This window comes from Saccoglossus kowalevskii, chromosome 16 (genome assembly GCF_978046115.1).
Source record: "Saccoglossus kowalevskii chromosome 16, keSacKowa6.1, whole genome shotgun sequence".
Taxonomy (NCBI): domain Eukaryota; kingdom Metazoa; phylum Hemichordata; class Enteropneusta; family Harrimaniidae; genus Saccoglossus; species Saccoglossus kowalevskii.
Window position 1 is genome coordinate 29,473,057 of NC_140656.1, and position 27,982 is coordinate 29,501,038.

The following is a 27,982-nucleotide window of genomic DNA, read 5'->3' on the forward strand; positions in this document are numbered from 1 at the left end:
ATAAGTTCCCAGAAAAGTAATTTGAGTGATCAAGCATTGATTCCAGAGCAGTTTTTTTTGTGTGTTGGGGGGGGGAGGGGGGGGGGTCAAGAGTTTAAAAGCATTGCACTTTCATATCAGTATTGTATCATATTTTATTTACTGTTTTTAATTACCCGAGGCACAGTCTGATGGTCGATATGAATACAGTATTTAGGAATTCTTTGTGGCAGGTCTGCTCTTGCCAGCGGGACTTTGTGCCTTTGCAATACATTTATTTTTACTTGCTTTGCGGCTAGATGCATCCGTGAGACGTTTCTTGATTTCTTCCAAGGTTAAAGGTCGGGTATCATCAAATTCCTCAGTATCTGAGTTGTCATCTTCCACTCTATAGGCAAACCAAAGTACAAAATAGTGTCATTTATGGAAATTACCATACTTGATAGATAAATGGAAAATTGCTGATGTCACAGGGGTCATATAAGCTGTAGGCACTTTATATGTAAATACTGTGTCTGTTTTGCACTACCTGATTTTTACCACAAGAACAAATAACATCTATGGCCAAACAAAGGTATATTTTTATGATCAGGTATACAATAAATGCAATTTGATACACTTCAATTGGAGATTTGGAGATGCCCTTCTACTGGAGATGCACATCTATTGAGACGCACTTCTATTGGAAATGCACTTCTTCTATCAGAGATGCACTTCTTTTATTAGACATGCACTTCTTTTATTAGAGATGCACTTCTATTGGAGATTTGGAGATGCACTTCTACTGGAGATTTGGAGATGCACTTCTACTGGAGATTTGGAGATGCACTTCTACTGGAGATGCACATCTATTGAGATGCACTTCTATTGGAGATGCTCTTCTTCTATTAGAGATGCACTTTTATTGGAGATGCACATTTTTTAAGAGATGCACTTTTTTTAAGAGATACACTTCTATTAGAAATGCACTGAAGAACACTTTAACCTGATAGATCAGTATGATTGCTTTACTAAGCCATACTTACCCAGTAGAAGGTGCTTGAATTGTGATTGATGCTGTTGGTAGTTTACAATATGGACCAGAAACACTACGTGTCTTAGGTGGTGGTGGTGGTGGTGCCAGTAGAGTAGCCATTTCAGGCTTCATAATTGCTGCCTCCTGATAAGTATGCAACAGAATGAAAATTGTAAGTAAACAAAAAAATTTAAAAAATCTAGATCTCTGTTGAAATATGTGTATTAGATAATATTTTCAATTTTTGTACTACTTTATGGAAGTTGGCCTTGGTACTCCCATGTTACCTCTATGTTATGTGTTAAATTTTCTGGTTTCATTATTGCAAGAATAAATAAAATACATCATAGTTACCAGATAAAGAATGATAGAATCAGTTCCTGTATAGAATTTATGACATCATGTGTCTTGATAGCAAAGAATGATGACATCATAGTTTCCGTATTTCCAAAAAATGATGACATTATAATTTCTGATAACAAATAAAGGTGACATCATAATTTATTGTTAACAAAGGATGACAACATAATTTCCAAAAGTTTTCTGTATAACTCACCTTCATTTGCATATACTGTTTGAGAAACAATAATTCATTAGTTTTTTGTTCTACAATTCCCAAATATTGTATCATATTTTGGTCGGTAATCCCATCATTGGCTCCAAGTAAATCAGTAATTGCAGTTTTATCACAATTGATTTTATTAAACAATGATTCTACTCCAACTTTCAGTTGATCCAGTATTTTCTTGGTTGATTTTAAACATTTTTCGCTCTCATCAGCATCCTTTGTTGCAACGGACAGTTTGACCTGGAATTAAAAAACAAAAACGATAATTAGCACTAAAAAGTAGATAAGACAACTGTTATTTCATGGAAACTAAAATAAACCCACAATTTTCATTTTTTATTGCTCGATAAAATATTAAGAAATACTATAATATACTATCAGGTATTCCTAGATTATGAACCGGTTTACTAGACTTGAAGACAAAAAGTTCTTTCCCCAAAATGTTTAATAATTATCTAATTTGCATAATACATAATATGTGGTAAAATTCATTGATCTTTGCTAAGCACCTACCAGGTAGTATACTACTACAACGATTGAGTTGAGTCTCTCTATCACGGGGGAAATGTACATGGGTTGAACTACAAAGATTAATATTATCCAAAATTGGTACTTGATGAAATAATTGAATTTACAACTTATTGCATGTGTTGTAGCAATGATCTGCAAACTCATATGCTCATTTTTAAATTCAAGTTTTTTGCATAACAACACAACAATATGGCAATAATAAGTGCTGTATAGCTAAAATAAATCAAAGAAAGCTTAGAAAGAACTCCCATGTGCTGAGAGTATTGGAGACACATTAAATATAATTTGAAATTACTTAGCTGAAAACTAATTATGCAAATCAGAAAATTAACATGAACAGATTTGATTGTAAAACTAATGAGGTCTGCGCAATGTAACAAAAACTCTATGTACCAAGTTTAATTGAAATGTGATTAGAACCAAAAAATTATGAATTATTATGCTAATTAGGGAAATAATATGAACAGAGTTTTACCCCAAACTAATTAGGTTTGTACATTGTCCTAGAGCATCTTTGTACTAAGTTTCATTAAAATGGAAATTAGTACTTTAGATATCAGTGTGAAAGCTTAAAATTGGTTAATTATGCAAATTGGGTAATTAATATGTACAGATATTTACCAAAAACTAATTAGGTCTCTGCATAATTCTAGATTCATTGAAATGTGATTTTGACCCACAATTATCTATTGTCCTACAGCATCCATGTATAAACATTCATTGATATGTGATGATTAGTACCCGAGATATCAGTGTGAAAGTTGTAAATTGGTTAATTATGCCAATTAGGTGATTAATATGCACAAATATTTACCAAAAACTAATTGGGTCTCTGCATAATTCTAGATTCATTGAAATGTGATGATTAGTACTTTAGATATCAGTAGAAAAGCTGAAAATTAATTATGCAAATTAGGTAATTAATATGCACAATTATTTACCCTGAAACTAATCAGGTCTCTGCATAGTCCTAAAGGATCTATGTACCAAGTTTCATTGAAATGCGATGATTAGTACTTGAGATACCCGTGGAAAAGCTGAAAATTAACTAATTATGCAAATTAGGTGATTAATATACACAAATATTTATCCAAAACAATCAATCTCTGCATAGTCCTTGAGTATGTAAGTACCAAGTTTCATTGAAATGTAATGCTCACTACTTATATCAAAAGCTGAAAATTAATTAATTATGCAAATTAGGTAATTATATGTACTGATATTACCATAAAAACTATCAGGTCTGTGCAGTGTCATATGACATCTATGTACCAAGTTTCATTGAAATGTGATGATTAGTACTTGAGATATCAGTGGAAAAACCGAAAATTGACTAATCATTATGCAAATTAGGTAATTAGTATCCACGGATTATTACCAAAAACTAATCATAACCTAGCATTAGTTCAGAGCATGTATGTACAAAGTTTCATCAAAATCCAATGAGTGGTTGTTTAGATATCAGTGGAACAGTCATGGAACCGCTAAAAATTAGCTAATTATCATGCAAATTAGGTAATTAATATGCACGGATTTTTACCAAAAACTAATCAAATCTGCGCATATGTTCAGAGCATCTATGTACCAAGTTTCATCAAAATCCAATGAGTGGTTCTTTAGATATCAGTGGAACAGTCATAGAACAGCTAAAAATTAGCTAATTATCATGCAAATTAGGTAATTAACGAGCATGGATTTTTACCAAAACCTAATCAAAACTGCGCATTGGCCCAGAGCATCTATGCACCAAGTTTCATCAAAAACCGATGTATGGTTCTTGAGATAGCAGTGGAACAGTCGGACACACATACACACATACACACATACACACACACACACACCAACACATACAGACACACTAACTGCAAAGACTCCCATTTTGTGCTTTGCACATGGGAGTCAAAAACATTAATAGCTAAAAACAATTGTTTGAAGGGAAGAGGGTAACTGTACAAATTAAACCAATATATATATATTAAGTATAATATACTTAGAAAATTATTGTCAACTCAAGTGTTGATGTAGAAAGAGGGAAGTAAATTTTACTACAGAAATTATAGGAGATGTTGAATTTGAATAGAATAGCAGGATATCATGCCTCGTTAGCATAATTTATTATCACTTCCACTGCAAAAGTTCTCCTCGGATAATTGACATAACTTTAATCAGTATGGACAGTATGGTAGTGTTTTTGGCTTTGGCATTTGTTATTGTACTAATCGGCATGTCTACAGCCCAGAACCTGAATCCGAATGAACCACGGCAACCACAACAGCAGCAGCATCATCAATGTGTGTATCAGATCTCAGTACCTAAGTCTTCAGAAAGCCAATCCTGCCCAAGTTTTTTGGAATTCACTTGGGATATACAGCAACTGACAACTAGCAATCAACAACTCAACCAAACTGTGGAGGAATTGCAAAACCAACTATCAACTCAAGTTGCCGAATTACATGATATCAAGCAACAGTTGGAAAGTCGAGAAATCGTTGGTAAGACATGTCGAAATGTATACAGTTATATATATAGCCTGTTGTTACATTTAAAATATATACCACATACATTTTGTATAAGTAGGGAGGGTAGCATCTCAAAATTTCTACCAATCTTTGAAAATTAAATACAAATGAAATTATAATTTATGAATATGTCAACCCACTATTTCCAGTCATAACAAAATATTGAACATTGTGTCAGAATCCAATGTGTGACAATGTGTAAAAACTGTATTTTACTTAATATGTATTTTATGTGCATATTCTGGCATTGTGCCATATTTCTATCCATTTTGGCATTGTGCCATATTTGTATCTATTTTGGCATTGTGCCATAAATCTATCCATTTTGGCATTGTGCCATATTTCTATCTATTTTGGCATTGTGCCATATTTAGTCCTTGTTCGGACGCAGACCTCCGTGTGTCCATACGTGTGTGCGTGCGTCTGTGCCTGTGTCCGGACCTGTATCTTAGAAATGCCTGGACCAATCACAATCAAACTTCACACATACATCATACATGATATTATACATATGCACATCAATTTGTTTCATGATCTGATTCAAGATGGACGAATGGCGGCCATTTTTGTGTTAAAAATCATCAAAATCAAGCATTTTTCGGCTGTTTACAGATGGATTTTGTTCAAAATTGATATATACGTTAGACATTATAGGACCTTGATGCACATCATTTTGTTTCACAATTTGATTCATTATGGCCGACTGGCGACCATTTTTGTGTTAAAAAATCATAAAAATCAAGCATTTCTCGGCTGTTTACAGATGGATTTTGTTCAAACTTGGTGTATACATTAGACATTATGGGACCTTGATGCAAATAATTTTTTTTTTCAGATTAGATTCAAAATGGCCGACTGGTGGTCATTTTGTTTTAATGAATGTGGTTCTCATGCCATATGTCTGACTTGCTTTCACTGATTATATTCAAATTTTAAATATTCATTATACATCATGTCATAGATAGACAATATATATATTGGTTTGATGACCCTATTCAAAATGGCCAAATGGTGGCCATTTTTGTGCTAAAAAAATCTTCAAATATCAAGCATTTCTGGCATTTATAGATGGATTTTGTTCAAACTTAGACATTACAGGTTTCTGATGCACATCATTTATTTTTCAGATCGGATTAAAAATGGCTGTCTGGCGGTCATTTTGTTTTAAACAAACTATACATGTATTCAAACTGGCTGATTTTGAATGCTGTTCCAGAGCAATATCTCTCAAAATGGGAAAGTACTTGTTTGACGATCAGATACAAATGTCAATCATTTTAATGTTAAAAAATCATATTCCTGACATGGTTATATTCCAGCTATATTACTATAAACAAAACTATATATATCTTAACTAACGGGGACTGTGCATGGCTTGTTCTATCCATTTTGGCATTGTGCCATATTTCTATCTATTTTGGCATTGTGCCATATTTCTATCTGTTTTGGCATTGTGCCATATTTCTTTCTATTTTGGCATTGTGCCATATTTCTATCTATTTTGGCATTGTGCCATATTTCTATCTATTTTGGCATTGTGCCATATTTCTATCTATTTTGGCATTGTGCCATATTTCTTTCTATTTTGGCATTGTGCCATATTTCTACCCTTTATTACTTTGTGTCGCATTTTTGTTTAAACACTATTATAATAAATAAGCTGTTTAAACTAACAATATATGTGTTTAAATTACATAAACAAATTAATTACTTTAATCATTAAAATGATTTTTAATTCAAGTTTCAATAGTTTATGAAGAGAAACATGTTACAAATTTATGAATATAGTTCCTGATCAATTTGTTTTTCAAAAGCACGATGACAAACATTTTGGAGGGGGGATTATTTCTACAATGCTAATATTGTTTTATATCTTATAGGCTGTCATCAGATGCAGCATACATATTCTGAAAATGGTTTTCAAAATGGAGACTTTGAATCAGAAGATGATTGGTCCCCGTACCATGATGGATTTTCTTACGTCGATGAAGAAGCCTACACTGGTTCATTCTCAATCAAAGTTACCCTGGATGATGTCACAAAGTATGCAGGCGCTAGGCAAATTTTGACATTTCCTGATGGGTGAGGATTTGTAAATAGTTTTAATGTAGTTGTTTGATGCCCAAAACCAGGGCAAGGGGCAAAGATTTTCACACTTCGCAGGCCTTCTTTGCTCTGTCTATAAATTTTATTAATTTTTATATTACATTTTTGTAGTTAGTGTGTCCATCTGTTCCACTGGTATCTCAAGAACCATATGTTGGTTTTCGATGAAACTTGGTGCATAGATGCTCTGGGCTATAAATGCAAAGATTTGATTAGGTTTTTCTTTAAATGCATGCATATAAATTATCTAATTTCAAATACTTGTCTCCATGGTGTAAGTGTTCAAATACTTGTCTCCATGGTGTAAGTGTTCAAATACTTGTCTCCATGGTGTAAGTGTTCAAATACTTGTCTCCATGGTGTAAGTGTTCAAATACTTGTCTCCATGGTGTAAGTGTTCAAATACTTGTCTCCATGGTGTAAGTGTTCAAATACTTGTCTCCATGGTGTAAGTGTTCAAATACTTGTCTCCATGGTGTAAGTGTTCAAATACTTGTCTCCATGGTGTAAGTGTTCAAATACTTGTCTTCATGGTGTAAGTGTTCAAATACTTGTCTCCATGGTGTAAGTGTTCAAATACTTGTATCCATGGTGTAAGTGTTCAAATACTTGTCTTCATGGTGTAAGTGTTCAAATACTTGTCTCCATGGTGTAAGTGTTCAAACACTTGTCTCCATGGTGTAAGTGTTTGAACACTTGTCTCCATGGTGTAAGTGTTTGAATACTTGTCTCCATGGTGTAAGTGTTCAAATACTTGTCTTCATGGTGTAAGTGTTCAAACACTTTTCTCCATGGTGTAAGTGTTCAAACACTTGTCTCCATGATGTAAGTGTTCAAACACTTGTCTCTATGATGTAAATGTTCAAACACTTGTCTCCATGGTGTAAGTGTTCAAATACTTGTCTCCATGGTGTAAGTGTTCAAACACTTTTCTCCATGGTGTAAGTGTTCAAACACTTGTCTCCATGGTGTAAGTGTTCAAATACTTGTCTCCATGGTGTAAGTGTTCAAACACTTGTCTCCATGATGTAAGTGTTCAAATACTTGTCTCTATGGTGTAAGTGATCGAATACTTGTCTCCATGATGTAAGTGATTGAATACTTGTCTCCATGGTGTAAGTGTTCAAACACTTTTCTCCATGGTGTAAGTGTTCAAACACTTGTCTCCATGGTGTAAGTGTTCAAACACTTGTCTCTATGGTGTAAGTGATTGAATACTTGTCTCCATGATGTAAGTGTTCAAACACTTGTCTCCATGATGTAAGTGTTCAAACACTTGTCTCTATGGTGTAAGTGTTCAAACACTTGTCTCCATGGTGTAAGTGTTCAAACACTTGTCTCCATGGTGTAAGTGTTCAAACACTTGTCTCTATGGTGTAAGTGATCGAATACTTGTCTCTATGGTGTAAGTGTTCAAACACTTGTCTCTATGGTGTAAGTGTTCAAACACTTGTCTCCATGGTGTAAGTGTTCAAATACTTGTCTCCATGGTGTAAGTGTTCAAACACTTGTCTCCATGATGTAAGTGTTCAAATACTTGTCTCTATGGTGTAAGTGATCGAATACTTGTCTCCATGATGTAAGTGATTGAATACTTGTCTCCATGATGTATTAAGTGATTGAATACTTGTCTCCATGGTGTAAGTGATCGAATACTTGTCTCCATGGTGTAAGTGTTCAAACACTTGTCTCCATGGTGTAAGTGTTCAAACACTTGTCTCTATGGTGTAAGTGATTGAATACTTGTCTCCATGATGTAAGTGTTCAAACACTTGTCTCCATGATGTAAGTGTTCAAACACTTGTCTCTATGGTGTAAGTGTTCAAACACTTGTCTCCATGGTGTAAGTGTTCAAACACTTGTCTCCATGGTGTAAGTGTTCAAACACTTGTCTCTATGGTGTAAGTGATCGAATACTTGTCTCTATGGTGTAAGTGTTCAAACACTTGTCTCTATGGTGTAAGTGTTCAAACACTTGTCTCCATGGTGTAAGTGTTCAAATACTTGTCTCTATGGTGTAAGTGTTCAAACACTTGTCTCTATGGTGTAAGTGATCGAATACTTGTCTCTATGGTGTAAGTGATCGAACACTTGTCTCCATGGTGTAAGTGATCGAATACTTGTCTCCATGATGTATTAAGTGATTGAATACTTGTCTCTATGATGTAAGTGTTCAAACACTTGTCTCCATGGTGTAAGTGTTCAAACACTTGTCTCTATGGTGTAAGTGATCGAATACTTGTCTCCATGGTGTAAGTGTTCAAACACTTGTCTCTATGGTGTAAGTGATCGAATACTTGTCTCCATGGTGTAAGTGTTCAAACACTTGTCTCCATGGTGTAAGTGATCGAATACTTGTCTCCATGGTGTAAGTGTTCAAATACTTGTCTCCATGGTGTAAGTGTTCAAACACTTGTCTCCATGGTGTAAGTGTTCAAACACTTGTCTCTATGGTGTAAGTGATTGAATACTTGTCTCCATGATGTAAGTGTTCAAACACTTGTCTCCATGATGTAAGTGTTCAAACACTTGTCTCTATGGTGTAAGTGTTCAAACACTTGTCTCCATGGTGTAAGTGTTCAAACACTTGTCTCCATGGTGTAAGTGTTCAAACACTTGTCTCTATGGTGTAAGTGATCGAATACTTGTCTCTATGGTGTAAGTGTTCAAACACTTGTCTCTATGGTGTAAGTGTTCAAACACTTGTCTCCATGGTGTAAGTGTTCAAATACTTGTCTCTATGGTGTAAGTGTTCAAACACTTGTCTCTATGGTGTAAGTGATCGAATACTTGTCTCTATGGTGTAAGTGATCGAACACTTGTCTCCATGGTGTAAGTGATCGAATACTTGTATCCATGATGTATTAAGTGATTGAATACTTGTCTCTATGATGTAAGTGTTCAAACACTTGTCTCCATGGTGTAAGTGTTCAAACACTTGTCTCTATGGTGTAAGTGATCGAATACTTGTCTCCATGGTGTAAGTGTTCAAATACTTGTCTCCATGGTGTAAGTGTTCAAATACTTGTCTCCATGGTGTAAGTGTTCAAATACTTGTCTCCATGGTGTAAGTGTTCAAATACTTGTCTCCATGGTGTAAGTGTTCAAATACTTGTCTCCATGGTGTAAGTGTTCAAATACTTGTCTCCATGGTGTAAGTGTTCAAATACTTGTCTCCATGGTGTAAGTGTTCAAATACTTGTCTTCATGGTGTAAGTGTTCAAATACTTGTCTCCATGGTGTAAGTGTTCAAATACTTGTATCCATGGTGTAAGTGTTCAAATACTTGTTTTCATGGTGTAAGTGTTCAAATACTTGTCTCCATGGTGTAAGTGTTCAAACACTTGTCTCCATGGTGTAAGTGTTTGAACACTTGTCTCCATGGTGTAAGTGTTTGAATACTTGTCTCCATGGTGTAAGTGTTCAAATACTTGTCTTCATGGTGTAAGTGTTCAAACACTTTTCTCCATGGTGTAAGTGTTCAAACACTTGTCTCCATGATGTAAGTGTTCAAACACTTGTCTCTATGATGTAAATGTTCAAACACTTGTCTCCATGGTGTAAGTGTTCAAATACTTGTCTCCATGGTGTAAGTGTTCAAACACTTTTCTCCATGGTGTAAGTGTTCAAACACTTGTCTCCATGGTGTAAGTGTTCAAATACTTGTCTCCATGGTGTAAGTGTTCAAACACTTGTCTCCATGATGTAAGTGTTCAAATACTTGTCTCTATGGTGTAAGTGATCGAATACTTGTCTCCATGATGTAAGTGATTGAATACTTGTCTCCATGGTGTAAGTGTTCAAACACTTTTCTCCATGGTGTAAGTGTTCAAACACTTGTCTCCATGGTGTAAGTGTTCAAACACTTGTCTCTATGGTGTAAGTGATTGAATACTTGTCTCCATGATGTAAGTGTTCAAACACTTGTCTCCATGATGTAAGTGTTCAAACACTTGTCTCTATGGTGTAAGTGTTCAAACACTTGTCTCCATGGTGTAAGTGTTCAAACACTTGTCTCCATGGTGTAAGTGTTCAAACACTTGTCTCTATGGTGTAAGTGATCGAATACTTGTCTCTATGGTGTAAGTGTTCAAACACTTGTCTCTATGGTGTAAGTGTTCAAACACTTGTCTCCATGGTGTAAGTGTTCAAATACTTGTCTCCATGGTGTAAGTGTTCAAACACTTGTCTCCATGATGTAAGTGTTCAAATACTTGTCTCTATGGTGTAAGTGATCGAATACTTGTCTCCATGATGTAAGTGATTGAATACTTGTCTCCATGATGTATTAAGTGATTGAATACTTGTCTCCATGGTGTAAGTGATCGAATACTTGTCTCCATGGTGTAAGTGTTCAAACACTTGTCTCCATGGTGTAAGTGTTCAAACACTTGTCTCTATGGTGTAAGTGATTGAATACTTGTCTCCATGATGTAAGTGTTCAAACACTTGTCTCCATGATGTAAGTGTTCAAACACTTGTCTCTATGGTGTAAGTGTTCAAACACTTGTCTCCATGGTGTAAGTGTTCAAACACTTGTCTCCATGGTGTAAGTGTTCAAACACTTGTCTCTATGGTGTAAGTGATCGAATACTTGTCTCTATGGTGTAAGTGTTCAAACACTTGTCTCTATGGTGTAAGTGTTCAAACACTTGTCTCCATGGTGTAAGTGTTCAAATACTTGTCTCTATGGTGTAAGTGTTCAAACACTTGTCTCTATGGTGTAAGTGATCGAATACTTGTCTCTATGGTGTAAGTGATCGAACACTTGTCTCCATGGTGTAAGTGATCGAATACTTGTCTCCATGATGTATTAAGTGATTGAATACTTGTCTCTATGATGTAAGTGTTCAAACACTTGTCTCCATGGTGTAAGTGTTCAAACACTTGTCTCTATGGTGTAAGTGATCGAATACTTGTCTCCATGGTGTAAGTGTTCAAACACTTGTCTCTATGGTGTAAGTGATCGAATACTTGTCTCCATGGTGTAAGTGTTCAAACACTTGTCTCCATGGTGTAAGTGATCGAATACTTGTCTCCATGGTGTAAGTGTTCAAATACTTGTCTCCATGGTGTAAGTGTTCAAACACTTGTCTCCATGGTGTAAGTGTTCAAACACTTGTCTCTATGGTGTAAGTGATTGAATACTTGTCTCCATGATGTAAGTGTTCAAACACTTGTCTCCATGATGTAAGTGTTCAAACACTTGTCTCTATGGTGTAAGTGTTCAAACACTTGTCTCCATGGTGTAAGTGTTCAAACACTTGTCTCCATGGTGTAAGTGTTCAAACACTTGTCTCTATGGTGTAAGTGATCGAATACTTGTCTCTATGGTGTAAGTGTTCAAACACTTGTCTCTATGGTGTAAGTGTTCAAACACTTGTCTCCATGGTGTAAGTGTTCAAATACTTGTCTCTATGGTGTAAGTGTTCAAACACTTGTCTCTATGGTGTAAGTGATCGAATACTTGTCTCTATGGTGTAAGTGATCGAACACTTGTCTCCATGGTGTAAGTGATCGAATACTTGTCTCCATGATGTATTAAGTGATTGAATACTTGTCTCTATGATGTAAGTGTTCAAACACTTGTCTCCATGGTGTAAGTGTTCAAACACTTGTCTCTATGGTGTAAGTGATCGAATACTTGTCTCCATGGTGTAAGTGTTCAAACACTTGTCTCTATGGTGTAAGTGATCGAATACTTGTCTCCATGGTGTAAGTGTTCAAACACTTGTCTCCATGGTGTAAGTGATCGAATACTTGTCTCCATGGTGTAAGTGTTCAAATACTTGTCTCCATGGTGTAAGTGTTCAAACACTTTTCTCCATGGTGTAAGTGTTCAAACACTTGTCTCCATGATGTAAGTGTTCAAACACTTGTCTCCATGGTGTAAGTGTTCAAACACTTGTCTCCATGGTGTAAGTGTTTGAATACTTGTCTCCATGATGTAAGTGTTCAATATACGTGGCGATGAAATATTCACTGCTTCAAAATTTGACTGAAGTCATTCATTTCCTTCTCTACATTGTATTTCTAGTGATTTTCCTACACATATGGTGGTCTATGGTTGGAGTAAAGCTGTTGATGTTGTAGGAAATAAAAATTCTGATTACAGCATTTACTGTGATATTATTGTGAGTATTCTATTTTTTCTATTCTAGTTGAGGTCACGTAATATACTCATATTTAAGAGAATTTGTGATTCCAAACAAATAGAAGATGAATACCAGTTTTTTAAGCCTGAAAACAAATAACAACAGGGTAAATTATTCACTGAATCCAAAAAATGCAACAATAGCATATGTATGACCATAAAAGGTAGTATTCAGTGGTACAAACTTTCTAAAAATAGGGATTCTCAATTATTTGTGTGAATTAATATGACATAAATTTAAATATAATACTGGGAATTATTGCTGTTATAGGGCAACAGTACCCCAGAAAGTACCAGGATGTGTGACCCTTGGGGGTTATGCATAATTAGGCCAATTTAAACAAGGGATGAAAATTAATTTGTTGAAAATTTATAATAAAAATAGAAGAGAGACAGCAAAACCTATACCAATCTATTGTTGTACAACAGCTGTATTGTTTGTTTTATATATGTATAACTCTTTTCAATCCTGCTGTCAAATAGATATGCATTTCATCTATACACACTTATTTCCTAGATTTACATTGATTTTTTAACATCAATTTCAAATGAGAATTGGCAGAGGATTGAACTGAGCATCTTACTGCACATATGCAATGCATTGTGGGTGAAAACTTCACATTTTATACAATGGGAAATAATCATCATTCTTGAAATTCACTGCAGTCTATGTCAATTTTTTTAAATATTTTAACAATATTAGGATCATATGAACAATATTTTTTTTATAAAAAGAAATTTCATCTCATGTTACTGAGCAAAAATTTTAGATATGAATAATTTCACCATGGAAACCAGTGCAAATATTCATTTTCTCAACAAATTAGTATTTGAATGGCCGTGACGAAATGAAGGCATGACGATATGACATATTATTTTCAACTTAACCCAAAATATCCTTAATCATCTATGCTGAAAAGTTAATTTTGTTTTTGTTTTTATGTATATAAATTAGAAATCTGACGACACTCCATCTTGGAGCCACACGGCAAATTTCAATGTTGGTACACATGACTGGGAGGAGCAGCAAACCCAAATCCACATTGAAGACGGCATAAAACAAGCTACTTGCTATGCGTTATTCCGGAAGAAAACAGGCACAGTGTACTTTGATAATATCTACGCAGATATTCAAAGTTCTTGTAAGACATACTGTATCTGTTGAATTTTAAGTAGTACAGTTTCAATCAATTAAAGTTGGGTATCACTTGGTATGCAGCTCACATATGTTAACCAATGACAGGTAGAATTCACTTCTATTGTCAACAGCATTGAATACTAATTGCTGTCATCTCATGAATATTGATCAGGACTATCTGTTTACTCCAAAATAATGACATTGAATTTGTAATGCTTCCTGTTTGAGTTTTGATAATCTCATAAACTTATATTATAGTTAGCGTAATTTTGCCCAATACTGTAAAATACTTTATTTTAGCTGGAATTAATTTTCACTGAAAAGACATTTTGGGTGTTTTGTATGGAATTTATTTTTTAAAATATAGAAAAAAAGGTATAGTCGCTGGATTTTATTTTACTGAATCATTCCTTCAGCGAAAATAGCGAAAATTAATTCCAAGCGAAAATAAAGTATTTCACAGTACATATAGTTCATGAATAGTTTACAATTGTCAGAGATAACAGTAAGTACTATAATTGCATGTTTTTTAATGTAGTGTACTCTTCCTTTGAAAATTGTGGCACTAGTTCAGGTAGAAGCCCACTCATAAATTGGTCATAAATCACATGACAACATTCATAAATCACATGACAACATTCATGAATCACATGACAACATTCATAAATCACATGACAACATTCATAAATCACATGACACCATCATTTCACCATCATCATTTTAACGGATTCATGAAAAACATTATTCAACAGAATCCTGAAATCAAATATAGAATAACCTCTAAAATATATACCCCAGGTAAAAATTGCATTGAGTGATTCAGTGCAGGCTAGTTTTTCATTTTTCATGGTGATCACGATAAGTGGGAGATGTTCTATACAATCTTTAGTATCAATTACCTACACTTCTGTAATGCTGTAGTTGTAATAAAGTTGTTACATATTATTAAACTAACATAACCAATGAATTTTTGAACTGATCATTAGAAAATAAACACTTTTTTTCAATTTGAACACTAAATAAACCCAATGGCATGTACTTTGTTCACATTTTTTTCGAACAAATTGATCAATGAGAGATCTTGTCAATTGGTCCCAAAATCAGTGAAAACGTTGACATAAAAAATGAGCAAAATGTTGCACCCATATTTTGACTGAAAAAAATATCTGAATGCGCACTTTAGGAAATAATCGGTTTAGAAACCGACTCATGGAAACACTTTAAAATCAATTGACTGCCTCTCAAACAATGAGCTCACGTGCTAACTGTGTGCGAGAATCAAAAGTACGTCATGCCACATGCACATTGATGAATGATCGCCTCAGGCCAAGGAGGATGGTGTTCCTATGGATACAGAATGGATGTGTTGCCCAGCAACAGTTAACAAATATTGGTCTAAATAATAGATGATAAATCAGTATGGTAGATAGCAGACGGTTCTTGATGGATATATAAAGAGGCATTATCGTAATTAAATATATTGAACGCCAAAGTGAATTCCATCATTGCTTGAATTGGCTGCTGACGAGGACAAGGATTCAGTCATTGCAGGTACTGCAAGTGTGCGACCATGAAGCTTACTGATGTAGCTTTCATTCTCATTGTTTTTAAACTTTCCGTTTCATGGTGTACAGCTGCTAATGGTGAGTTCTTTTTTTCTTTTTTATTATTTATTTATACCATGCATGATATAGCTTTCATTAAGTCTACGATATCTGCCATTTATGTCAAATTACGCCAAATTATTCCTGCTTTGTGTCAGCACACATCAGTTTAGTTTTTTCCAAAACATCACTGCACCATTTTATCTTGGAACCATGAACAAAACTTTTTCCTTTTTCCAGTGAGATTTTAACAAAAAACCCTGAATTTTAACTGAAAAAAAACACTTAAATTGATTAAAAAAAAAACATTTTGTTTTCAGTGATATTTGTTCTTTAGAAGAGCCATCTGGACTTGCATTCACAAGTGACTCTCGTTGCAAGTCATTGTTTGAAAACAAAAACAGAAATGAAAAAATCTGTTAGGACGTATGTTAGTAATGTGATAAAATTAGGATGCAACTCAAGGGAGTGGTTTTTGTTGTCGCTATTGAGCAGATAAGTAGCGTTTTGATTGCCTTTTCTGTTTCTTTCTCTAACATCACAGAAAAATTGGATAAAGTTGTTTACCATCCTGTAGTTTTTCTAACTTAACACCTAATTGCCACGGTCTCTTTCCACATAAAGAATATTTCGGTCAAGAATATTAAGTGACGATTTTGAAAAACTTTTGACAAAACAAAAAATGTACAATATGTAGCTTGTAAACTATTCAATAAAATCGATTTGGCTCATTAATCCCTTAACCACCATTGTCAACTTTGACTCTTGATATTTCACCACTACAGTGAACTTTGACCCTTGATGGCAGTTGTCAACTTTGACCCTTGACCTTTCCCCTTATGGTTTTTACCCTAACCCTTGATCTTTTCATCGCAATTGTCAACTTTGTAACCTTCCACTAAATAGTCCTGTCCAAAATATGCTTTTTTCCATAAACATTTAACATCTTTGGATAAAATAAATGCAATTTTAGAATCTGCCTTTTTAAATATGTAAAATTATTATTCAAATCTAACAATATTGGAGAAAATGTGCCAATATAGAGTGGTCTGTCTGGAAACAAATTCTGGCTGTGAAAATTACCATAATATGCATATTATCTTGTATTAGACTGGCAAAGTCGGGACTTCTTATTTGTTTTACCCCAAAAAATATAATTAATTCTTACTTTGGCCTTCTGACCGTTACACTCATGTTTGAAAAAATCGCCCAACTGAAGCCAGTCTAATCTTGTATGTTAAATTGAATTTAAAGAAACTATAGAATACTACATTTTTAGCAAGGAATAAATATTTTTATTTTCTTCTGCAGATTGTGATACAACTGTAACAGAAGCCAATGATTGTATACTCGAAGATGCAGATTTCCCTAATGGTGATTTTGAGATGGGTGACAAATACTGGGAGCAGATTGCCCCATTAGGATATGAAATCAGCACGGATAGTGCCTATACTGGGGACCAATCCATGAAGGTTGATATGACATACCCACTTCGAGGTGGCGCAACTACCACAATTTATTTTGATCATGAGTGAGTATAACCGTTAAAAACATTTATAGAGCTTTATTGAAGTTTTGGCTTTCATGTGTGAAATATTTGATGGTTTGAATTTGTTAATATCCCAAGGATTCTGCTGTGAATGTTTCAAATTATTGAAGCCTGCAGTAACAGAAGTGAATCGTTTTGAATCCATACTAAATTTGAATACTATTCAAAATTAGTAGCAAAGAAAGTCCAAACACACAATCAAATGGGAAACGAAAACTAACAATATCATTCACACACTCTGAAAAGAATTGAAATTCCATTAACCATTTAACTCAAATGTGGGTAATTGTGAAATATTGAATAAAGCTATGATAACACCGAGAAATAAACAATTAAGGCAGAAAAAATTATTTCTTGCTTGCTACCTATGCTATTCTTTCAAGGTATAGATGCAGGTTCGTGAGCACTCTGAGTGAAATTTTTTTTTTTTTTTTTTTGCTTTTTCTCACCCAGACAGTATTGGCTAGATAGTGTTAAAATTTCAAAGCATTGTCAATGCTGGAATATACTCAAAAATCGATTTTATAATATAGGGAATCGAGGCACACGTATGTGATTAAAAGTCCCGAAAGTTTGTTTCGTTGCTCTTTGATTGACAAGTCACTGTTATATGCAAACGAGTTGTTGGCTTCCTGTCCTCGACTACATTTCTGGAAAATTATTTGAAAACTTACTGTTTATTTATTTTGAGAGTGACAAATTATGTTTCTTGGGTATATATCTATGTTGCGTATGTATACGTTTACAGGAATGAAATGCCAAATAGGTCGTATATTGAAAATGTTTTAAGAATGAATTTATGTATGATTATGTATAATGCAGTTGATTATCTGGAATACCAACAATCATGAATATACAGTAACAAAAATCAAATTGATGATGGTTGGGGGTAAATATTCTTGAGCACATTTCATAATTAAAAAACATAATGAACTACACATGTAACAAGTAAGTAAAGAAAAAATAGCAACCACACCATTTCCAGTATTTGATCAACTGCACCCTCTAGTGTCCAATAGTATAATTAAATTGCCTTTGTTTTTTTATATTCATACTGAATCTCAACTTTACTTTACACCAAATACAGTATTCTTTACACAACTTTAATTGCATTACCGTGTGATAATTGTTATAACCACAATCTGTATTGGTCTTTTGTCTAGTTAAATACTTAACAATTACATTCCTTCCTAGTCTGTCAAAGTATCAAAGTACAGTTTACATTACTATTTTTTTTTGCCCTTATTAGAAGTGGATTTATAAGACAAAAACCACATTTGTTGTATCCTGAATTAGTGAAATATTATTTATTTTGACCAAAGAAATACCTCCGTAATTTATGGAAGCAAGTGCGCTAATAGAGCAAATACAGTGTCTCATATCTTGTTGTGTGACTATCCTTATTTTGGCACACATACCAAATTTTATTATTTTTGTATCTTTTCCTGTATTTATCAGCAATGAACCAAATCGAGTGTCTCTGCGAGCGTGCAGTAAAGCGGTAGATGTTTCCACAGGAGGTGACTCCAGTGAACGCTACTGTCTATCATGTCATACCACAGTAAGTGTCAACCATATATGCCTTGATTGCATAGCTATTGTGTTTACAAGTCAGATATTGACATACATAGTCTTCTATGGGAGAATAATAACCAATCATCTGGAAATATTACCAAAACTGATACTATCAAATAATCTTTTTTTTTCGTAGAATACCTTAGGTGTCATAGAGGGACCATTTTTAGCCAATTTCACAGTAGGTACGCATGATTGGGAAGAGAAAGAGCTGAGTATCAAGTCAAAAGGGGATCACTGCATCAGTAAGCTGGTTTGTGAATGTCTTGTTATGTTTCGGACAGGAACCATTTACTTTGATAGCATAACTATGAAACAAGGCAATTGTAAAGGAGAAGTTTAGAAAAACAAATATCGTCATCAGTCTTGAAAGATAGAGGGCGCTGTCCATGAAAGTATGAAGCCTTTTCTACACTTTACTGCTGGTAGATTTGAAATTACAGAAAATAATCATACTGATTAACAAAATTATTATGTTACACAATGTCTTGTCGCTTCAACTTCCTATGTCACCATCATCCTCCTTTTCAGGATAGTAAAAAAACAATGTCTAAACAGTTGCTGGTAATAATTTTAATATCTATTCAAAGAGGTCAGGGGGTTTAATCTCTATTCAGAGAGGTCAGGGGGTTTAATCTCTATTCAGAGAGGTCAGGGGGTTTCCCATTAAAAAATGGGGGGTGGGCTGAAAAATTGTGGAAATAAAAAAACAATTGGAGTAAAAGGAACAATGAATTTAAAAAAATTGTCAGGCATACTACTGGTAGTATGTGAGTCAAATTCTTACAGACCCCTCCCCCCTCTCTAATATTAAATGCCTTCATATTACTTTCACATATAATTGCAATATTTGGAGGGGGAGGAAAAAGTCTCTATTAGTTTGGGGTTTTTTTGGTGAACAAATAAAAATTAAAATATACATACATTATGTTATTCAATCATAAAGTTGAATTCATTCTTGAGACAGATACATCATTTTACGATTCAATCATGATTAGTTTGATGTGACACCGTGAAATACATTACAGGTACCAGTGAAATTATGTTCAGCTATCACTGCTTTATATTTGGGGGGTGGCATCCAAGCTTTTCATCACCTGGCAACCATCATCAGTGAAAATAAAGGCCAAAAAATCCCAAAAAACTATGTAATTGGTTGCTAAAGATTACAAAGCGACATAAATTGTTCTCTGACGTAGTTCTGCAAGAATAGGGGCTTAAACTAACTGGGATCAGTTCCATTCAGTGTAAAAATGACAATCAGTACCTTCCTGAGCCTTTAACAGTAATCATTCAGACTTATTGAATATTCCTAAAATTTAAGAACATCAGAATTCTGGTGTTTTATTTTCTGTCATTCCTTCTTAGAACTCTTAGAATTAATTCTTAGTATAAAATTCTAATCAACATTTCACTTTATTGTTCAACGTATTTTGTGATGAATCTTATTGCTATTATCTGTTGACATGGAGGGGTGGAGTGAAATGTTGATGAAGACTAAAAACTCTTTCATGACTTGAAATAACACGACTAAAAATTATATATTCTGTACTAGTATTAAAGTGTTTTTGAAAGTGCAATAGCCCCCTCTAGTGTTCACAAATGTTTCACTGAAATTACCAATTTAACCAAGATTTTCAAAGCTTGAATACAAAATGTAACCACCAGTTCACAGTCAAATTTGTTTTAATTTCAATACATAACTCTTTCTTTTTATCTCTGCTAGTTATTGTCAAAGTCAACAATGAATTGTGTGAATTTCCAGAGGTTTATTCAAAAAGAACTGTTTTACGACTAAAGTGTGTCAATGAAATAAATGCACATCACCGCAAATAAGACATAGTATTTGTCATGGTATTGTATATCAGTATAATTGTGTCTGTATGGAAAATATGCAAATGACTATGCCTTCTTACTTAATGAACGGTAGTGGTCGCACTACGCATATGCGACATTTGTGTTGATAAACATTGATTTTCCCATAATCCAATGCGTTTTCTAATGATTTTGCAGATGAGCTGTGTCTTCCTATTAAATATGCAAATGAGATGTCCCTGTATAATGAGATATACCAGGGGGATTGGCACTGTCTGATCTGGAAGAAGGTTTCGAAGTCAGTCATCCTTGGACACTGTCCCTGAAATTATTTTAGCAATTTTTTTTACAGAATATTCCTCAACAAACAGGCCCTATTGCAAAGCAATTTGACACTAGTTTCTTGCGTGAGTGAGTTCTTCAAATGATTTTATTGCGTTCAAAATTGCATTTCAAACTGCGCATACACACACACAGTGATTTCTCGAAATGCATAATAATTAGGTAACTTGTCATTGGTAAAAGTTATTGAAAACATTTTAAGCAATAGTACTGGCCCTAGAGTGAAATATCAATGACATCACGTTAAAGAAAAAAACCTGTGGTTACTTTCAACAGTTTGTTAGACTGAATATGCAAATTTGATGTGCCCACCTACTAAATATGTAAATGAAATTACATTGGAATCATAATCGATAGACTCAAACACGGTTACTAAAAGTAATCGTGACTCAAATTAAAATCCTACTTTGAGTTGACGCCAGGATAAATCACATGACAATGTTCATCGGTTTATTATGTAATCATGGCACCATGAAGTAGCATTTGAAAAACTTGTCCTAATGTTTTTCAAAAATTGCTATTTTTAGAACAATTCCATAGAAAACAATGTTAATGACACTGTTTAAAACTCAGATTTTTTAAATAATTCAGGACAACAAAATAAGATTTTGTTCAGTTGAATTTGAGATACGGATAATTAAGCTGGTGACTCCCAACTTTTTTTTTAAGTCAATATCTTTCTTTTGTTTTGTGTACAATTTATTGCAAAATGAATAAATTCTGTGTATTTGCATTTAGGAGTATCTCAACCATTTGACAACCAAATTCAACTATTGTCAATATTCACAAAATAAAACATCCATAATTTATTTCATATTTGTTTATCGGCATATAGCCAGTAAGAAATTATGTATATTTGGTTTAAAATTAATCCGAAAAACGATATAAAAGTACATGAAAATAGGTAAAATCTTTTGACAAAAAAATGAAGGCACTCACTCAAAGGGTTAAACTTGTCACATAATCTCAAACATGGAATATACTTTGTCTGGCAAAATGCCAAAAACCAGTTACAATCAGCAGGGAATAACAAAAACCCTGAAAAATAATAACACTTTTCCTATTTTCTATTTCCACTTTAGTTTAACCATTATTCACTTCTAGTCACTTTTTGCATATATTTTAAAATTGTCTGTGCTCTTCTTTGACTAAGTTTTCCTTTTCCCACTTATAAATATGCTGACCTTTCTATGTTATGAATGGTTTAGTCCTGAGAAACATAAAAACCTAGCTATAGGCAAAGTATCATCAGAAATCATACCTACTATAATCCTGTAAATCCCTAGTTGGCAGTTTAAAGCAGTGTCATTTAATATCTTATTGACACAAATAATCAGATTAAGACTTACCTCTAATTCTTTCAATATGGCTTGGCGCTGCTTCTCAATATACACACCCTGAGAGCGGAACTTTTGAATCTCCATGGCAACCCTATCAATCTCTTCCTGGTGGCATTCTATTTCATTATTCATTTCATTTACGTAATTGAATAACGCAAAATTTCTGTCTTCAGTTTTCATAAACTTTTCAAGGATTTTACCAATGTCTTCTTCTCCAGTTATTGATTTAATTTTGCTGAAAGCTTGCTCATACGAGAATAACATCTCCTCATGGCTGTTATCCTTGCCTCTATTACCATTGCCTGTCGATTAAATCAATTTGTGTAAGTGGTACTAGTTTCTACGTTTTCAAGATAATCCTAGCACACTTTCTAAAATGAGGTTCAACGAATGGAAGATTATATGTCGTGTTTGTTGTACTTTCATTATTGTAGGTTCATGACATCATGTTACCAGACCAATTTAAATGAAAATTGGGGTCACAGGACTTTTTTTCTGAGAAACAAGAGTCCAAATGCCATACTATTTTTGCACCAGTTTCTATGAATGTCAACCCATAATTATGAATGTATAAAAAAGATGATATAATCTTCAATTCGGCTTGAATCTCCTTAAAGGGCGGCATTCGTCCTGCCGCGTCCTGTTCGATATGGAACTCATATCGACGTATACAACGCGTGTAAAATACATTGTTTACATGAAATTCGAACACGCGCTGCGCGACGACCACCGCGCTTTAATATGACGACATCAAATCGAATAATACCTTTTCTCTTTCGTTTAGCTGCCTCCTCTGCCTTCAACTCGGCACGTTCCTGATCTTTCACTGCCATAAACTCTTTCAGTTTCTGATCATGGTCTAATATTCGTAGTAATTCTTTCAACTCTGCTTTATGTTGTGATTTGTCTTTGTCGCTTCGTTCTTTCAGTGCTGACATTTTGGTTTGGGCCTCGTCACTAAGTGAAAAGAAAGAAAACTAGATTGAACACCACTATCAATTGAAGATTTACTCCAAAAAGCTACCCTATATTGCAATTCTCATGAATTGGTTAATTTTAGTGTCACGTGACAGGTATGTCCAAGTTTAAATCCACCATATTTTTTCGTCCTCGTTCGTAGCCCGTCGTATTATACTCACTAAATTAATTCCTTACAATGCGCAGACCGACGTAAACAGTCATAATTTGGTGATTAAACAGATACCTTGTCATAGTAGATGTACCTCATCAGGTTATTTATACATGCACACAACAGATTTACATGGCTGCACAAAAAGAAACCTAGCCCTGTGGTGACTACAAATAATGCCCAATAACCGACAACACCGTAGATTGTTGTCAATAATGAAACTCCCACTCTTATATTTTTTGTGAATTGGTTGTCATTTTTTCATTTTCTAACAAAAATCATACCCTAATGTTTTAAGATGCAAAAAACGTGCCCGAAAATAAGCACATTGTCAATTGCAACATACCGTGAATCGTAGGCGTGAGTAGCAGACTCCGTAACCTTGCACATCTCTTGTCTGCCATCGTTCAACTCCTTCGACAGCTTCTTGTGAAGGGTGTTGAACACTGCCCGTTCCTGTCGCAAATGGTCGATTGTCGCCCGTAACTCGGCGTTAGTCGTCAGGTGTTTATTGAAGGTAACAGTCGCCTAAATTGAATATAAAACAAACACTGAGTAATTAAAACCATGGCAATTAAGATAATGGGAAACATATTACGAAGCGACTATTCGTGAAATTTTCAGTTCCATCCTATTTTAACCGTGATGACCGTGCTTTGTTTCAGACGATGTAACCCGAAAATGCATTGGATAAGGATTTGCTGTAAAATGAAGTCTGTTTTAATAGCCACGTAAATTGACATACACACAATCGTTATTTCTGAAGGTAAAGTCAACAAAAAACCGTTCGTGAAGCTTTTCTAGTGAGAAAATGACTGTATACCATTCAAAAACAAATGACAAATAGAAAGGTGTAGTCATTTTTGCATTTGAGTTGTTTGCAAAGAATCTCCCTCCACATCCCCCTATTCTTTGGTAAAGAACCATCATGATTTTGCGATTTTATAAAACAATGAATATTGGTATTTTGCTTTCACCTGGTTCAACCTGTTCTCAAGTACTCTGATTTGCTTTTGTGTAGCCACGTGCTTTTGTCGACTGTTGTCCATTCCACCTATCGTCTTGTTTTGATCGTTGTATTTCTCTTGCCACTCTTTCAACTGAAACAAAAAAACAACGTGAATGCTTGCAGCAATTTAGACATTCATCTTATCACATATATATATATATATATATACCGTGTATGTTTTTTGTTTTTTTATTCTGTAACGTTTCTGAGTTTTATGTATATTAAAAACAAACATCGGGCTCTAGTAGTTTTAGAAAGAAGAGGAGAAAATTACATACTAAGTTTTGATTCAGAAATCACGAATCACGACAGCGTTGCACATCTTCTTTCCGTCGAAGGTTATTAATTTCGTGTAGTTGGATTTCTCTCGAACAAGTCAGTGCTGTAAGTTTTACTAAGTATTATTTTGGAATATTACATTCGCAAGTTTAGTATCCATGCATGGCTCCGCAACTTTTTGGATCTGTTGCATGAATGTTTGCTGTCAAGGAAACGGCAGTGTTCATGTATAGGCCAGGCGACTGTCGCTAGGCAGACATCGAAGGTGTACATACCGGACACATGCATCTAAAACAATGCCGGGCTAAGCCAACTAAGAAACAATCTTATTTCACGTAGTGTATTGCTAGGTATACCGGTAAACGCTAACACAAGACGAGGGCCGTTTCATATCAGTACCAGGGTCCTATATCTAAATGACCACCGTGACGTGTTGCTATATTTTTTTATGAAGGAAAGCCGGTTATACAATCTGCAACTATCGGTTAATTTGGGGTAAAACTGTTGGTTGAATATATGCGAAACCGTTAACAATAGTCAGAGTGGTTCGAAATTGATGTACGTGATTCTTCACAATCAAGTCAATAAACAGTGTTGTTGCAGTAGAGCACATTCTAAAATTGATGCTAAATTATGTATATACACGCCCCCAGACGTGCCTTTCCATTGCTTAAAAAGTAAGGCATATCCCCCACTGGGAAACGTGATTGGGAATGAAATTGACACTGATCAACAAAAACACGCATGCAGTTGTTACAGAGTGAATATAGATTGATTACATACAGTGTCATTTGACATATTGAGGGCAAAGTCGTTTCGACATGGTCAGATGATGAGAAACATCATAACCGACATAACGATGTTACACGTGTATTCAGTGCTATCTCCATGTTTTACTAGCTATATTGCACACAGAGGAATAGCTTAACAACAACTGTGAATTTACAAAATAGATAAGGATTTTTATAATATAACTTTGAAAAAGTCACCATGGATGTGCATAATCATGGCCCTAAATTGCTAATAATCTTTCAATATTATTTTATTATCAGTGTCACAATAATTAATAAAAAAATCATATAAAAATGTGATTTTCTTTAATGACAAATAAGTGCATGTTAGCGTAACACTTTGTATTTGAGTATTTTTTTCTCGATAATCTCGATGTCACCCTTCACAGTGTACGCAATGTGATGAGTTCATCTATAATATGTGTTATTGAACATGTTTACTCTTGGGCATTCTGAAAAAAAAAGTTAACGACTTGAGTAACATTATCAATAGGAATTAAAGATGCTACGTGAACAGGAAAATGTCAGTTTTTAGTATTGTTGTTTGACACTCTGTGTTCTTGATAAATACATTCTACTATGATCTATTATGAACTGAAAACGCCGTTTTGTATCACTGTTCTAGGTATTCGTTCGATGAATAACGCCATTCTCTGTCTACTGGTTATTTTGGTACACGCAATAACAAGCACCACACATGAGTATTAGTGTTTTTCAATTCCCATGCAACAAATTCTGTTGTGTAGACTCATTTATAGTTTGCAACATATCAGAATTCACTTCAGTCATCAACATGCAATGTCAAACAATATTAAAGCGGGGGAGTCGTCACCTGCGCCTGCGCCAGATGGCCGAAGCGTGTCAATGTTTACAAACAAGCGTCTACCCATGAGCCTTTGCATTTTTAGCATGTGTTGTGTTGGGACTCAATTCCCGCGCGTGAGTAGGTGACCCTCCCGCTTTAAAACATATGTTGTCGTTCATACTGCGTATTTAAATCAGCTGGAAACCAAATTAGCGTGCCTCAATTTCGTATCCTTTTTTGCTACGGTTTATAGCTGAACACGCAAATGAATTTCCGTTGCTTTTAATATGTACATTTGATAGAACGTCTGCATTATTACAATTACTCATATTTTTTTCGGTGTAAATCAAAAGTGACCACAGTTTTATAAGAGGGTGGGCAAGGGGGGTAGCTGGTACAGTTTTACGGGAAATAAAAAGGGCTTTTCACAATTTACAGGGAAAAAAGACGTTTTTACAGTTTACAGTGAAAAATGGAATTTTGCAGTGAATTGTGTCATCTAGTAGTTTTACAGTTTCGAAAATGTAATTCCCCTGGACTATTCTTTACGACTTTTTTATTTGGTTGTAAATTCTTGTACGTATCGAGAAAAATTACACATTTTTACAGTGTACGAAAAAAATACTTGATGATTACGTTGTACGTCTAGCCTGTGATTACAGAATTACGGAATAAATTTGTTCAATTTACGTTGTACGAACAAAAAAATATTGCAATTACGATGAACGAAAATAACCCTTGCCCCCGCCCCCCTATAACGTCGCGTAATTTTAACCCTGTGACGTCACGACACACGACTTAAATATGAATTTGCATTATATCTCACCTGGGCGTCTAACAATGTAATTTGTTCGTTCTCTTCTTCTATATGACGTTCGAACTCGTCTTCTTGTTTGATCAGCGCTCTAAGCTTACTAGAATTGCCACAGTCTTTCTTGACATTATCCACACTTCGTGCCAGCTGCAGTTCCATCTTGATCTCCGCCTTTTCTTTTCGCAGACTTTCAATCTGAGCTCTAAACAACAAATTTGTCGTAGATGATACCGTTAGTGTAAAATCCCGTTCACTGGTCCCGCCGCGCACGTTGCCTGTCGTCGGCGCTAGTGCCGTGTGCGTACATACAGCAGCGTATTTGAGCGCGAAAGTACAATTTTGAAATATTTACTGGTATTCCCGCCAAATTAGATTAATTTGAAGTCACGTGATTGTGGGAACACTGATTTCCGTTCTACTAATGACCTGCAAGTTCAATCCCTTCCCCGCTCACTACACATAACAGCAGGAATACCGGCCTATAGACACGGAAGATAACGGGCGGTGCACTTACTTTTGTTTTCTAATAATATTCTGAGATTCCTCATTATATGCCTTTCTATCTCCTTCCATTATACGATATTGTCGTTGTAGTTTTGCCAGCTCGGCTTCCAGTACCCCCTCCGTTTCCGGTTCGCTCATCATAGACCGTCTGCTTGCTGCTCTATTCATTTTATGAATCTGCAGACAAAAAGTATGCCTAGAGTAAATTGTGTTTTCTTTTGAGATATTTTGATTTCATTTCCAGTACAGTGATGGGGAAAATCGCGTCGAGATCAATTTGCGCCACCTTTCACAAAATAAGCCTCCATAATTTCTTCCAATTTTTCAAGATTTTCAAAATATTTCTGTACAATTGGTATAGAATTAAAAATTATAGAAACATGTATACAATTTTTAGCGGTGAAGTGGCCTGTGTT

The 27,982-nt window shown here is 34.7% G+C and overlaps 3 protein-coding genes across 4 annotated transcripts; 2 read left to right on the forward strand and 1 right to left on the reverse strand.

Moving 5' to 3' along the window:
• Positions 1-109: 109 nt before the first annotated feature.
• Positions 110-27,734, reverse strand: LOC100373907 (coiled-coil domain-containing protein 63-like). The gene is made up of 9 exons (XM_078006601.2): positions 27,577-27,734; positions 27,075-27,264; positions 24,342-24,464; positions 23,711-23,892; positions 23,002-23,192; positions 22,245-22,537; positions 1,551-1,802; positions 1,005-1,138; positions 110-367 (listed from the first exon to the last, which is right to left on the reverse strand). Exons 1-9 carry the CDS (start codon positions 27,732-27,734, stop codon positions 193-195), a joined length of 1,698 nt encoding a protein of 565 aa, XP_077862727.1. The 3' UTR covers positions 110-192.
• Positions 4,272-14,977, forward strand: LOC144344802 (uncharacterized). The gene is made up of 4 exons (XM_078006602.2): positions 4,272-4,585; positions 6,493-6,694; positions 12,756-12,852; positions 13,828-14,977. The coding sequence occupies exons 1-4, from the start codon at positions 4,273-4,275 to the stop codon at positions 14,035-14,037; spliced, it is 822 nt and encodes a 273-aa protein (XP_077862728.2). The 5' UTR covers position 4,272; the 3' UTR covers positions 14,038-14,977.
• Positions 15,490-20,576, forward strand: LOC100373305 (uncharacterized). Of its 2 annotated transcripts, XR_014926637.1 has the most exons (5): positions 15,490-15,653; positions 16,926-17,145; positions 18,622-18,724; positions 18,875-19,330; positions 19,360-20,576. XR_014926637.1 is itself a non-coding variant. In XM_002731737.4 (4 exons), exons 1-4 carry the CDS (start codon positions 15,581-15,583, stop codon positions 19,079-19,081), a joined length of 603 nt encoding a protein of 200 aa, XP_002731783.1. In that variant the 5' UTR covers positions 15,490-15,580; the 3' UTR covers positions 19,082-20,576. The 2 variants fall into 2 exon arrangements, 1 of the variants encoding a protein (XP_002731783.1); XM_002731737.4 differs by having other exon boundaries at positions 18,875-20,576.
• Positions 27,735-27,982: the final 248 nt, after the last annotated feature.